We start from the raw sequence: 14953 nt of genomic DNA, 5'->3' as shown, positions 1-14953 counted from the left end.
CAAATATTCAATGATTATAAAGAGTTTCGTTACTTATTGAACACCTGACTTGGGTACTAATACTTGATAAAAAGTAAACTAAATACTAATTTTAGTAAGAAATCCATTTTTTTTTTTAAAGATAATAATTGTAATACTATCAAAAAGTTTGTGTGTAATTAATAATAATATGTAATTATTAATAAATAAGTATAGTGTATGTTTTACGGTGCAGAATTAACCATTTAAAATTATTTAGGTTGATGTACAGTAGGTGTAAAATGTATGTTCTGGAACCTAATCCCTCTAATCCGTCTGATCTCACTCAGAAATATTAATTGAAAAACGTATAATACAACCACTGAGTACATTATTTTTAGAAGTGTTAACGTATCATCCTATTCCTCATACAGAAATTTATTTTAACAAAGGTCTGACATGCTTAGTATCGGCAACATAAAGAAATCCTTAACAAACAATAGTATAAGTGTTTATCTGTCATTCACCTAGAAATGTATTATTAATCCCTAAAATAGTTTTATTTAAGTCATACAATATATAAGCTATTTAACGGATATTAAAAAAAAAAGGTAGAACATTAATATATTTTCCTTAAAATTACCATTTGATAGTCAATATGTGGGTAAAATAGCAACTGTCTAAACCCTAAATCTGATTTATTTAAGTCATATAATACATCCTGGGTCCTTTAAGTCAAATTTATCTAGAAATTTTAATGAAAACCAGAGTTTTTTGAAATTAGTTGTACTTTTTTCGGGCAAAGAGATGTTTCTCATCTCAGCTAGTACAATTTATTGTCAACTGTACTTTTATATAATACATCTAAGATTTTGTTTTTACATTTTTAGTATACGAAGTATTTCATTTCTGTTTAGACACCACATTTGAAGATTTAATCGAAGTGTCTATTATAGAAAGTAGTTTAGATTCATTATGTAATAATTGTAGATTAAAAGAAAAAAAATTTGTTTTAAGTACCATCTTTTAAAAAGATCAAGATTGTATAAATTCTAGACTTCAGCTAGAGCGGTTTTTCCGAAACTAGTGTACGGGAAATCGTTGAAGAAGGCATTATAAAATTGATGTCTGATGAAGATGAATATTTTATACTCCGCGCACGATAAGATGATGACCAGGCGCGCATCCAAAACCAGTTTCTCCACCGCACCGCTCGCCTTGGCGGCCCGACCCGCTTTTGTTTACCTAACCAATGAAAAACCAGCTGCGCAAAACGGACGAAAAACGGTCGGCCGCCTGGTCATCATCTTATCGTGCGCGGAGTATAGCAAGGGAAGTGGTTATACGTAACTAGAGCACGTAGCAGTACACCATACTAGATATTTTAATTGAATTGGAATTCAAAAATAAATTGCGTGTATACTTTTGTGGTTGATCGAGTATAAATGATAAAATGTTTCCCTTAGCCGGTAAATAGGTACGTTTGAGAAAATCGGCAAAAATATTTACAAAACGTGATGGAGTTATAATGTGAATCGTAGTGTTGAATTTATCTGTCGGATCGAGTCCGATGTTCAAAAACTAGCGAGACGAAAAATCAAGGAAGAAATTACTTCAATCGGTCAGTTTAGCTGGTGGTGACGGAGGCACAAATGTAAAAATATTCTTCTTGTAAACAGCACGCATGTTTTCAATCGACCCAGCCATGTTTAAAAATTTATCACAGAACGACGCACTTAATCGAACGAAGAGTGGAGACAGAATGATTTCATTTCGGATTCTGAAACCCTTGGAATATAAATTTATGGTATGGATTCTTCGACAAGACTCTACAGGTTTATTGTTTAAAGTAGGTATGCATGTCAGAACATGTCGTTAATGTGTGATTATTGAATAATACATTTCTGTGTGGGAGTCAGAATCATACTGTTATTTGTAAGGGATTTCTTCTACAAGGCTGTACATGCTTGTTAGGTATACTAAATACTAAGTATTTAGTAATTTTTCAAATGGAGATATACCGGTAATATGTGATAACATTTCTACAACAGTAATATTGTTTTCAGGGACAGATAGCTTATGTTTCGTATGATAATTCGTTTCAATATATGTGTGAAATAATAATATGGTGTGAGTATGGTAATATGGTGCATGTATAATAATATGATAACCGTAACGGCGGCGGTGGGATCGGAAGGATCAGATGGATCGATGGTGGGTGGTGGCGGTGGATCAGACTGATCAGAGGGATTAGAGTGATTAGGTTCCAGAACATACATTTTACGCCTACTATCGACTAGAATGACTACAAAGGAGTTTGATGATGGATCACTTCTTCGAAGTACGGCAGTTGTAGAATGAATATTCCTGTCCACCTTGCGCTTATGTGTGACATTTTGGACCTCGCATTATTGAAATAAAATTCTGTGACCTCGCTTAAAAAAAGGGGCGTATGTAATTTGAGCCAAAAAAAAACCCAAAAAAATAATATATATGTCATTTGCGCTACATCTAAAAATTTATTCTGGTAATTTGCGCCTCTTTTTAAGTTTGTAATTTATACTAAATAAAATTAAATAAAAATGCATTATGTAATCTATGTCATCGTGTACCTACTAAAATTGTAGATAATTTTCGTCATTTCTCACCTTATCAAAATTTTAATTAGCGCCACTTATACTATAATTATAAATAAAATGTATAAAAGTAAACAAGCTCCATGTATATTAAATAGGTAAATTTTCGTTTAGTATATACTACTTTTGTAATATAAATAATATGACATATAAATTTTGAAATAAAATACCTAGCCACTTATAATACCAATTTAGCTCACCTTTTTTTTTTATACTAAGTCTTTTTTGTCAATTTTATTTTGTTGAAAGTGTGGTGCAAATTACATATTCCATTTCGTTTTTTTATCGTGGTGCAAAATACCAAAATTAATTTGTATAATATGTGGTGCAAAATACATGCGTTATATTTTGGCGCAATTGACATAGGTACGTACTCAAATGTAATTATTCGTGGCGCAAATTACAAGTAATAAAATTATCGCAAAATTCCATCTCCCAAAAAGAGTTTATACATATTTCGATTCATCTTAGAACAAATTCTGCACTATTGACCATGCTAAATTATGTAATATAGTGGTTACTGGTTATAGAGATATGAAATAATATAATATGGCATTCGTATATTATAAAATTCGATATAAGACCCATCCACATCAAGTGTAAAAAACCTAGATAAAATTGTTTTTCTTTTTCTTGAAGATTTTATTTTGTGTACCTATTTTATTTAATACTCATAAAAAAAATATTGGTAAGACACATTCGTGCAATTATTAATTTACACTAAGAACTCAAGTTCAATGTATGTGATTTTAATCATTTTCCTCCCAAATTCATAATAATTGTTAAAATATTAAAGCAAACTAATCAATTTTTAGTAAAGCAATTAAAAATTATTGAATTTAATAGTTGTTTGAATCTTGAATTCTTGAAATAATATACAGTTATAAAATATAACTTAAGCTTTTATTTAAATTCTATAGAAGTGAATTTGGATTTAATAAATTAAATAATATTATAAAACTTTAAAAATTAAATTAACTTACTCCTTGAAAAATATTCTTCTTCGATATCCTTAGCTATATATTAAATTATTAATTAACGTTTAAATAAAATAACTTTTTTGTTGGTTAGGTTTAAATATTTTCTAATTATATATTATATTTATTATTTACATATTCGAGTATTTTAAATTAGCTATTTAATTGTTATATTATATCATTAAAAAAAATAAATTAATTAAACGAGAAAATCATTCTGCTGTATAGTAGTTTTGTCCAGTCGGTGTACATAGTCGTTGAATATAGCAGTAGGTCACTGTAATAGATGTGTTAAATTTGAATTTAATTTCAAAAAAAAATTATGATTTTAATTATATGTAAAACACCGATGATCGAGTTTTCACCAGCCTCTATTTATATGAATAATTTAAAAAATTCAATTTTCTACGAATAGTATTATTATTCGAAACACAGCAAAAAGTCTAAAATCCTGTTTTTTTTTTTTTGCTTTAAATAATCAATTTTGTAAAAAAATTCAACCTAAAATGTAATTTTTAAGTTTTTAACCGAGCATAATAATTTTCATCAACATTTGTAGAAAATAATCTGTATTTATTTTCATATTTTTCATTACTTAATTTAAGAAATTTATAAAATTAGATGTTAACTAAAAACTAGTAAAATAAGTATTAAAGAATTCAGCAATTACTTAGACAGTCATTAATTCTTAAGACTGTACTTTTAATTCGATCACGGAGTTTGAATATTTTTAAAAATGCTCTTACCTAACTATAGTTAATCAAACTTAACATTTATTTTCGCTATTGAAAATTGATACGGTGGGGTAAGTTTCGTTACCAACCGTTCGGTAGAAATAAATATACCTTAGTCTTATGTTTTATGTTTGGTCTTTTATTTAAAATTATTCAACATTTATACAAAGTAATATAGGGAGGAGCGAGATTCACGGGTGCGCCAGCCAGGCTTTCGCAAGCGGACTGACGCGGTGATAGCTCGTGTTCGACCGACGATATACGATCAGTCCTATCACATATAATGGGGACTAAGTAATGTAACGTGAGGTCATATAATGGGAAGGAGTCCCCCGTCAGTAGCGCGTAACTTGTATAAGCGGCTACTACTTGGCGGAAAAGAACTCGGGTCGGCGGTACTTGAGCAAGTGGCCGATTTTGGGGAGAAGAGCAGGATCGATGGCAGCAGTCGTATGGGATGTTACGTATCGTTCGGTTTGCTGATCCCGATAGTCGTCTTGAGTGATCAGTGTCGTGAAATCTGTTAATGCCGGCTCGGTGGTCGTCGTTCCACAGCTACTACTGGTCGGCTGGATTTTGGTCACGATCGTACTCGTTTCGTCTCAACGGTGGTCTGCTTGGCGATTTGTATTTGTGCGGTAAAGTCGGCGTTGTTACTTCTGGTCTCCGGTCGTCAATGTTTAAGTTCTTGATGACTTGTTGACGATTAGAGATGAGATTGAAGTGTGTTTTAGTTTTGGAAATGTACTGGTATATATACACATTTAGATTGTCAAGGTTGTTGCTGATTGGTTGTAAGTTGTTGGTATGACGAGTCATCATCGCATCGTTGCCTGATAGTTGTCATAAGCTCGATGCGGTTTTTCCTCGTCGTAATGTTGAACTCTTATTGTGTAGAACCTACCGTTTGGAATTGCGTTTAACACTGTTGAGTGTGCTTTTTGGTTGTTAGTGGTCCTGAAAAGGAGCGTTTTATGTCGTACTCCGTTACAACATTATTTTTAAAATGTTGAACTTTTAAACTTTCTAAATTAAATTAAAAATCTAATACCAAAATAAACTATTTAAATGTCTATTTCTAACTTAAAATATAATAAATTATTAATAATTAACATTTAATATGTACTTACGTAGAGAAAAAAAAGTTATACTTGCAAAAACAATTTTATATTCTGAAATAAATGTGTGAAATTATAGTTTGATTCTTTACACAATAAACTGTAAATTTAATAAAGTTTGAGTATCCATGCTATATGTTTGTTAATTAAGTAATCAATTACCTTGAAATATATTTATAAATTGTTTTAAATTTGTTTTGAATTCTGTAAAAAATTTTTAAATAGTAATTTGTTTTTAAATTTAATACATTTATATCGATTTTTAAAACCCTTGCAGGTATATACATTGTAATTCAGATACCTAACTCGTGTGAAAAAATAACGATTGTAGCGGATTCAGGGGAGGGGCACATATGTACATATGTATAATAATTAATAACTTGCCTATATGTATAAATTATTATTTTGGTGTGTGATATTATGGAATCAACATTATATTAAATATATTACCAAATACCAATTTTATTTAAAAATAAGAGTATATGTATTATTGCTTATGATTAAAGAATCATTATACAATTTATATGTGCCCCCTATCAAAATATCCAAGATCTGCCCCTGATTGTATAGGTTAGAAAATGAATTGGATAATTTAGATTTAGTAAGTCCTTTTTAAATGTATTAATTGCCATACTCTATAAGCTTAATGAAAAATTAAACATAAAAAACAAACAAACCAGATTTTATATTTCTCCAAAAGTGAGCATTTTTAAATATTTTAAACATATTTAAGAATCTTCTATTATGAAAACATGAAAACATTTCACACTCCTATTATTTTTATGTTTTATATTTAAATAATTTCCCAGTCAAGTGCCACTAATAGGTGGCTATTCTTATTCCTACTTTCATTGAACTTTTGTTCTGTCACTACAAAATACACGCGTATTAATGTGCTAAATAGTACAGATTGTGCATGTTCCAAAACAAAAAATCAGTTATTACTAGTATCATTAGTAGGTGGTACTACTGTACTAGGTAGAAATCAAGTAACAACCTAATAATAGACATGGAAAACAACTTAAGTATATGATAACTGATAAGACGATATGAGTATATCAATTAGTACCTATCACGAACTAGTAGTAGTTCGTGGTACCTATTAATGTAATAATATGTGATTTTACGTTTTAACAGTTATCGTAATATTATATTAATATCCATAGATAGTTTTATAGAATTTATAATAATTTATATTAATTTATGGTACCTAATATTGATAATATTAAAGTATTGTATTATCTATTTGTTTGTAGAATATATACTTATTCTATTCTATTCTATTGGTAATATTTATCTGACTTAACATGGGGAATAATTTTCTTAAGTACCTATATAATTGTACAAAAGTAATTTTAATATAAATATTTTGTAAAAATTAAAAATTGTTTTAATAATATTTAACTTAAGAGGCGGCCATAATGATAAGTTTGGCCTTTCAACATTTTTTCTGGTGGGCAACTGTCCCTTCGTCCCACACCAAATGCCGCATATGAACAATTTGAAATAAATAAATACATGGACAATTTTAAAAAGCATTAATAACTGAACAAATATAAAAATACAATATAATTAGATTTTCATTGACTGACAATCGAAGTATTATAGCATTAAATATGAAGGCAATTAGTATAGTCATATAAATTGATTTCAAAGCGTTGTCTGTATGTTATATTGATATATAATACATGAAACATACCATTATCCTTAGTATCATCCTTTAATAACACTAAAAATTCATTAAAATTAGCTTTTATCTAGGCACTTGAAAAAAATTGGGAAGAAACAGTTAAAAATAAAGATAAATAAAGAAAGAAAGCGTTTAAAAATTACTGTTTCTTAAATATTAAAAAGGAAATACTACCAACTACCAAGAATACATATTATATTATGGACATTCGTACGATACAACTTGTAGAATTTGTAAATAATTATGAAGAATACACAATTTATAAAAGATAATATTGGGATCTTTATACTGTTAAATTATTGTACAATATATTTAGATGCATCCAATTACATCAAAATTGTATCATGATTTAATTGTTCTAAATTAATTTAATTGAGTGGACTATATAATTAGTTTGCTCCGATTAGAAAGAGGTTTTTATAACGGAGTGTCTTGCCCAAGTTCTACTTCAGTGGTGGCTTAGGGTCCTCCTTTAGTATAAACAAATTTCCTGTTTTGAAATTATCTTTGGGCCTGGACCATTTGGGTCGTTGTTGAAGTGAATTCACATAGTCATGGCGCCAGCGTAACTAAAACTGCTGATACATTCTCTGAACTAAATCCCATCTCCGTTTTGGACAATTTTTCACCGGTTCATCGTGCAGTGTCGGCTCCGGAAAAGTTGTTAACGGACGTCCAATTAAAAAGTGCTCCAGAGTCAATATCTATACCTCCAGGTTGTCAGGGTCATCGGAAACTGCCATAACAGGCCTTGATTTTAGCACCGCTTCAATTTATGCCCGCACTGTATACTGTATAACTGCTCAAACCTTAATATGGTGTCTCCGAAGCATCGGTGCAGGTGGTGTTCGCGCCACGCGTAGTCGTATTCCCCGATAAATATTATTATGTTTCTCCACAAATATATGTGTTCTCTACTCAATATATATTTGTACTTAGCCGTTGACCAAAATACGTTGCACAACAGCATGAGATTTGGAATACAGTCGGTCGGCACTCTGTCTGGTCGATCGTCGCGAATAAAACGTCGCAACGGGCACGTTTGATGTCGGTAGGCGTACAGATGAGCTACTAACCTTCCGCCGACTGTAAAGGGCCGAATCTATGTACTGTGTCATAAACGTTCATTACACTAGTCACGGCATAATATAACGGCTGGAGCGGAGATGCTGACCTCCAGCTAAGTCGTTCATCTCCTGAACGCGCCTTATTAGCACGTTCATAGTGCTACGTATGCAACGTATTTGGCCAACGACCCTGTAGTAAATACCATACGTATATATTTAGTTGATTACTATATTGCATTAAAAAATATCGTGATAACATTACCTATGAAGAATACTTCGCGTAGCGCGAACAATAATGGAGCCGGAATTTTATAGATTAATAAAAAAGTCTATTTCTTTGCAGATAACCTCATAATAATATAACAACCCATACCTACATATTATTATTATTAGTAGTAGTATACTCTTTAGTGTATATACTAATTAGGTACATATTTTTACTTAAGTGTAGGTACCTTTGATTAAATAATAATTACATTAGTATAATTTACTGAAAAAAAAAACACTTACATAAATAATAAATATATTCAACTGAATGATCAAATAAATCATCGACTATAACATTAAAAAATATAGTAGTTAGCTAAAAAATATATTATAGAATTTAAATGTTAATTAATAACAATTTAAGCAAAGCTGAGTAAATTACAAGTAATACGTATGACATATGTACATAACTTTATTTTTATTAGAGATCTATCTATCAATGTAGTTGAAGATTAAATAACAAATTTTAAGAAATTATTAAAATATATATTTTACAAAAAATATTAATAACTTGAAACAATAATAAATTCAGATTGAATTACATTATGGCGTAAATCAATGGGTATCTAAAATTAGCTAGTGTATTTTAATTTTTTTTATATTTAAAAATAATATTATGGTACTCATTATTTTAACCTTCAAAGTATCATATTTTTTATCTGTAAATAGTAGGTTAAATCTTGTTTGAAGATAATAATTCCTTACCATACATAATGAATTCTTCAAAACTCTCCTTGAAATCTGAATATAACATTTAAGTAGTATTTATTAACTGTTTAATTTAATATAGGTACTGAAAATTAATTTAAAATAACATTTTAACAGAATAATAAATACGTTTTTAGATCACATACATAATAGACTAGCCGACATAATGTCCTCTTCATTAGCTAATTAAAAAATATAAAAATATGTATAACTCCTATGTAAAAATCATAAGTTTCACAAATAATGTATAGTTCATTGAATCATAATATTAAAGATAAATTAAAAAATAACTTATTTAACTATATTATAAACTTCCCATTATTACTTAAATTACTTATATGAGATAGGTGTATGTTAAATAATTATCATTATATTAAAGAACCATACAGTTATTTAAGGTAGGTGCCAAATAGAAGTTTTTTTGCTTAAATAAATAATAGAACATTACAATAGTACTGTATCATATTCAAACACTGTCTTTATGCTTTATATATGACACGTGAACAACAAGTATAACGCTATGATTACATTTTTTCTATAAAATTTAAATAATAGGATAAACAATATTATGATTATTATTAATATTATTATTGTTTATTTTTTCGAATAAATAATAGGCCCCACTGAATAGGTTAATGTGTAATATTATGTTTTAATTTTTCAGTAACAACGACGTATACCTATTTCATAGAAATAATATTAGGTGTTAAATAAATATTTATATAAAATGAGTAATTAGATTTGTTAAAGACTTACTGTCCTTTATATTATTTTTTTTGCAGAATTGGAGAATTTCTAAAAAATAAAATTATTCAACCATCAATGCAATAATATAGTTACTTGGGTTTATGAATTATTTAAGTGTAATAATTTATCAATACCATTTTACAATAATAGAAAATACTTTTTATGAAATAGATGCTGTATTTTGAGTTTGTAATAAAAAAAATATCAATGCTGTGTTATATTTATTCTTAATTATTGTTATTATTTTTAAAAAGTTTTTAAATATAAATATTAATAAATTGTTTAAATTGTAATTATTTTTTTATAATTTAGATAAAAAAAATCATTTTTATTAAACTTTTATTTAAATTTTTTTCGCCCTTTCCAGGGTTCCATTTCATATATGTGCCAAACTACTACAAGTAATTATATTTTCAGTTCTTACTGAAACGTTGTAAACTTATAAGTAGGCATTTATTTATTTTAAATGATTGTAATTACCTTCATTGTATTTTTCTTTAAAAATTTTTAAATCTGTATATTGTACTGTAAATAAATACATCAATTAATTTTAATTGGCGATCCAATAATAAACGTCAGCAACCACTATGAGTATTAGTTTATTATACCAGCCTATTACCTTTAGCCCTTATTTTAAAATTGTTGCGTCATCAGCAAATAGTAATAAATTTGAAATTTTTATAGCTGAGGAGTAAGGATACATCGTTTATAAAAATATAAGAAATAAAGTAGGTGATAAATTAGGTGATAATATTAATTAAATAATTTAGGTCGCTAATCAATTTTTTTTTTAAGGGATAATTAAATAAAGATAATAGAGGTTTATTAATATCATCATTTTTTTAATTTTTCAATTAATATGTTGTGGTTTATTTTGTTAAAAATATCGTATCCAAAATAATTTATTCAATTATAATTTATTTTTATACAAAAAACTCAATAACCAAATGACATGTTTTTATTTACATGTAATTTATTAGTTATACAACACTTTAAATGAGTATTCAATTCAGATCTCGGACAATATGATACATGTTTAAGCTTAAACAGCTAATATGTTTATCATACATTATACATAATATTTTATTAACAAAATTATTACATCAAAATTTTAATTTAAAATGTTAAATCTTGCAGATATTTAAAAAATATTAACACTCCTATCACGAACAAAATATCAATTATTATCTTTGTACAAGGCTATTATTCACCAAATATTTTGACTCACGCTAATATTTTAGTGAGCTTTCATTTAAATTTTAAACTCTATTTCATATAATTTTAAGCTTATTAATAATATATTTTGAAATACTTAAATTTTTATATATTGTTGTTTAGTTCCCTATGATGATATTTAGGCCATTTTTTTACAAATTTTAGGTCATATTAGTCATCGACCCGATTTCATTTAAAAGATTAGTAATCACACAAAAAAGATTTACTATTCACAAAAGTGGGTATCAATTTAGAATTATATCTGAACACCGATTATGCGCTGACTAGCCTGACTAGATAACAGTAAATATAACAATATCGAAAAAAATTTGAAATGTCTATGGGTAATTGGATGATTTACAACTATAGTTCTTCCTATAGAAAGAAAACATGCATCATTGACCAATGATCATTGTAAAACTTATCAAAAATAATCTCAAAATCTTAAAAAAGAATCCCTTTATATTTTAAATACAGACGTGTAAAATATTTGACTGATTTTGAGCATATAATTTAGTAAAGCGGATTAATAATTGTATGTTTTGTATAATTTATATTAGGATAACTTACTTTTATCATCTACGAAAGTCAAATACGCCGTATTATCAGAATCATAAACTAAGTACAAAAAATAATTATAAGCTTTTATTATTATACATTATAATATTTAACCCTTTTGACTATTTTTGGTCATAAAAATATAGTAATTTGGAATGATAATTATAATATACGCTTTTATATCATTACATTGAGATAATTTATATTTATCATTTGACACTAAATTTATATACAATTTTAATGCAGTGCATTAAACGATATATTTTATATTTATTAAGAGTTTTAATAATTATTTATTTGTATATTTTCCTCTTGTTCAACAGCTTAATGCTAACCTTAAGGATTTGCGCTATCACTAGTAGGTAATCTTCTCCATTTTTCTCTGCCCAAAGTCCAGTCTAACGTTGCATTCCCATCTTGTTCTTGGTTTTCCAAGTGGACGTTTTTTGTTAATTTTTTTTATCCTAATATTCTTTAATACATCTTCATCAGCTCTCCACACATGTCCCAGCCTCTCAAGACGTTTACATCTTATATAATATGTGAGTATATTGTGTTTTTCATATAGTCCATACAGCTCTTATGTGTGTCTTTTTTCGGCTGCATCCAAGTTCCATCCGTTATATATATTATTACCATTAATTACGATTAAATTAATTATGAAGAATGAAGATGTACTAATATTATGAACACCTATATTTTTTGTTTGCATTTTATACATATTATTTATTATTATTTTAATTAAACTTTTCTTTTTAACTGGGGTGGAATTAGTATGTATCTACCTATTTTTTTAACCGGTACGGAATTGGTGTAGAAAATGGTTCTATATAGGGACGGAACTCAGATTCAGCACTTTTTCATGGTTGCATCCGAAAATTGCATGCCAAAATAAAAATGTCCTAATTGCATGCGATATCTTAAAGGGATCTGTCCGAATTGTATTCCACCTTATAAAGAGGTTTATCCAAATTGCATTGCATCTCATAGAGACATCTACCCAAATTGCATGCCATGTATCGATAATAGTTTATTTATTATATGCTAATTTATTTTATAACTTAAACTTTTTTTTGAACTTTTCTAATTCAAAAAAAAAACGCATGTATATAGAAACGCTCTATGATATGGTTGCTACACAAATGATTAATTTCTAAATTGAAATATTTTAAACTTTATAAGATTCTGAACGGAGTGATGAATGGATTGATTTTACAATGATGTACGTTATTTTTTTTTTTTGTTTTTGTGTCTGTGTACAGCATAACTAGTTGACATAATGCTTCAATTTCAAACTTCGAGGGTGGTTTCCGATGGAAAAGTGAATATCCTTGGTGCATTATAGAGGTAAAAAGTAAACATTTTCCAACAGTTTTCAACAAAATCGAGAAAAACAAAAAAAAATATGACGGAAAAACGGGAATTTTTACGCAAAACCAGTTTTCGACCGAATCGATTTTTTTATATGTTTGTAATTTAAAAACTAATCACTGTAAATACTTGAAAATTTCACCAAATGTTTATGTTAGTGTTATCTATATACAATTAAATTTTTAAAAAAATTTGACTTTTTTTGAGTTATTTATAGACTACTGAAATTTTCGATTTTTATGTGAATTTTTTTTTTGAAGTGTCGGTAAAAAAATTTTGGATGACCAAAAAAACTTGAAAATTTTCTTATGAGTTGTTCTTATTGTAGCTAAAAAAAAAATTAAAAATCGTTAGTCACAATTTTTTTTTATAAGCGTTTATAGTTCAAATTTTTACGAAATCTGTCGAAAACGCAAAAATTTGCAAGTAATTTTGAAGTTGAAAAATCATAAAATGTTATGTGTTTATAACTAAGGATTAAAAATACAACACTAAGTTTTTCATAGGTTTTTCTTCAAGTAGCTATAGAGAAAACTTGAAGCATTATTAAAGGAAAAATTTTAAGTGCGTTTGAATTTTAAATTTTTACGAAATCGCGTAACGATAACGATTTATCCTCAAACGATTTTAAATATTTGTTATTATTCAAAAAGTATAAGTCGTAGATACTTGAAAATTGTACCAGTTATTTAGTTTGACATTTTCTTTGCATGATTTAATTTTCAAAATATTTTGAGTTTTTTTGAGCTAACTGAAATTTTCAATTTTTCTGAAAAATTTTATTTGAAGTGTCGATAAAATTTTTTTGGCCCAATAAAAATACTTGAAAATTTTATACAAAGTTCCTCATATGTTATTCTTATAGTGATTAAAAAATTATAAGAATACATATGCACAATTTTTTTTTATTAGCATTTGAAGTTAAAATTTTGACAAAAATTCGTCAAAATCATGAATATTTGCAAATTATTTTGTAGTTCAAAATTCATAAAATTGTTTATATTTATATCTAACGTTAAATATTCTAGACTGACAAATCATCTCCGTTCAGAATCGTTTTTCGTATACAATGATACCTATCATTGCATTCAAATTTAATCTACCCTAGTCCGAGGTCCACCCCACCCCCTAATGTACAGCAGAACGGTACACACTTGCCGACTTTTTTTATTTTGAACTGTATTTATATACATATATAATACGTTTTTTTCGAATTGAATAAGACTATAAAGACAATACTACTATTATTATTATTATTATTTAAAAAAACTCCACCAAATTTTATATCATTATTATAATTATTTATTTAAAAAAAAACCACGTACTAATGTAATATATATTCACTTTATTATACTAAACTACAATCTTTCTATTTAATATTTAATATTAATAGTGTCATCTTCTGCAAATTCTCCAATATTTATATATTTTACTGAAATTAGTGTAATGGAACAAAAGCCCATTCTTTTAGTGGTAAAGTAAGTTAAATTATTTCATTATCAATAAAATTATGTAAGACATGCAATTCGGACATCCCAATTTATGTTTTTTTTTTTTTTGGCATGCAATTCAGATGTACCGCTTTTTCATGTATTCCTCGGGTCCATATATATGTCTTAAGATTTTCCTTTTCCATATGGCAAGTTTTCTATTGTCTTTTTTTGCCGTAGACCAAGTTTCACATCAAGCATTGGTTATTATCGGTCTAAGATAGCTTATGTACAAAGTAATTTTTAATAATAGTTTTGATCTTAATAATTTGTTTATGCTAAAGGTAACATTCATTTCCATTTGACTTTGTTTCTTTTATTTCCCTATGCATGTTATTATTGCTGTTTATACCTATTAACACCCAAGTACGTATTTAAAATTATTCACCTTTTCAAAACTCATACTTCCTATTTTCA

At 27.6% G+C, this 14953-nt stretch overlaps 1 protein-coding gene across 1 annotated transcript in view; it reads right to left on the bottom strand.

Annotated features, from left to right (window-relative positions):
* Positions 1–11677, bottom strand: part of LOC126549575 (uncharacterized) — a 38828-nt gene extending 27151 nt beyond the window's left edge. Inside the window, exons 1-9 of the mRNA XM_050199120.1 lie at positions 10383–11677; positions 9912–9950; positions 9302–9337; positions 9153–9188; positions 8691–8735; positions 7123–7152; positions 5586–5627; positions 5436–5477; positions 3578–3610 (exon numbers count right to left, since the gene is read on the bottom strand). Coding sequence (XP_050055077.1) covers positions 3578–3610; positions 5436–5477; positions 5586–5627; positions 7123–7152; positions 8691–8735; positions 9153–9188; positions 9302–9337; positions 9912–9950; positions 10383–10443 — 364 coding nt within the window. The 5' untranslated portion in view covers positions 10444–11677. The remainder of the gene's footprint in view (positions 1–3577; positions 3611–5435; positions 5478–5585; positions 5628–7122; positions 7153–8690; positions 8736–9152; positions 9189–9301; positions 9338–9911; positions 9951–10382) is intronic.
* Positions 11678–14953: the final 3276 nt, after the last annotated feature.

The sequence above is a fragment of the Aphis gossypii genome, chromosome 1 (genome assembly GCF_020184175.1).
Source record: "Aphis gossypii isolate Hap1 chromosome 1, ASM2018417v2, whole genome shotgun sequence".
Classification (NCBI taxonomy): Eukaryota; Metazoa; Arthropoda; class Insecta; order Hemiptera; family Aphididae; genus Aphis; species Aphis gossypii.
This window is presented reverse-complemented; position numbering and strand designations above follow the sequence as displayed.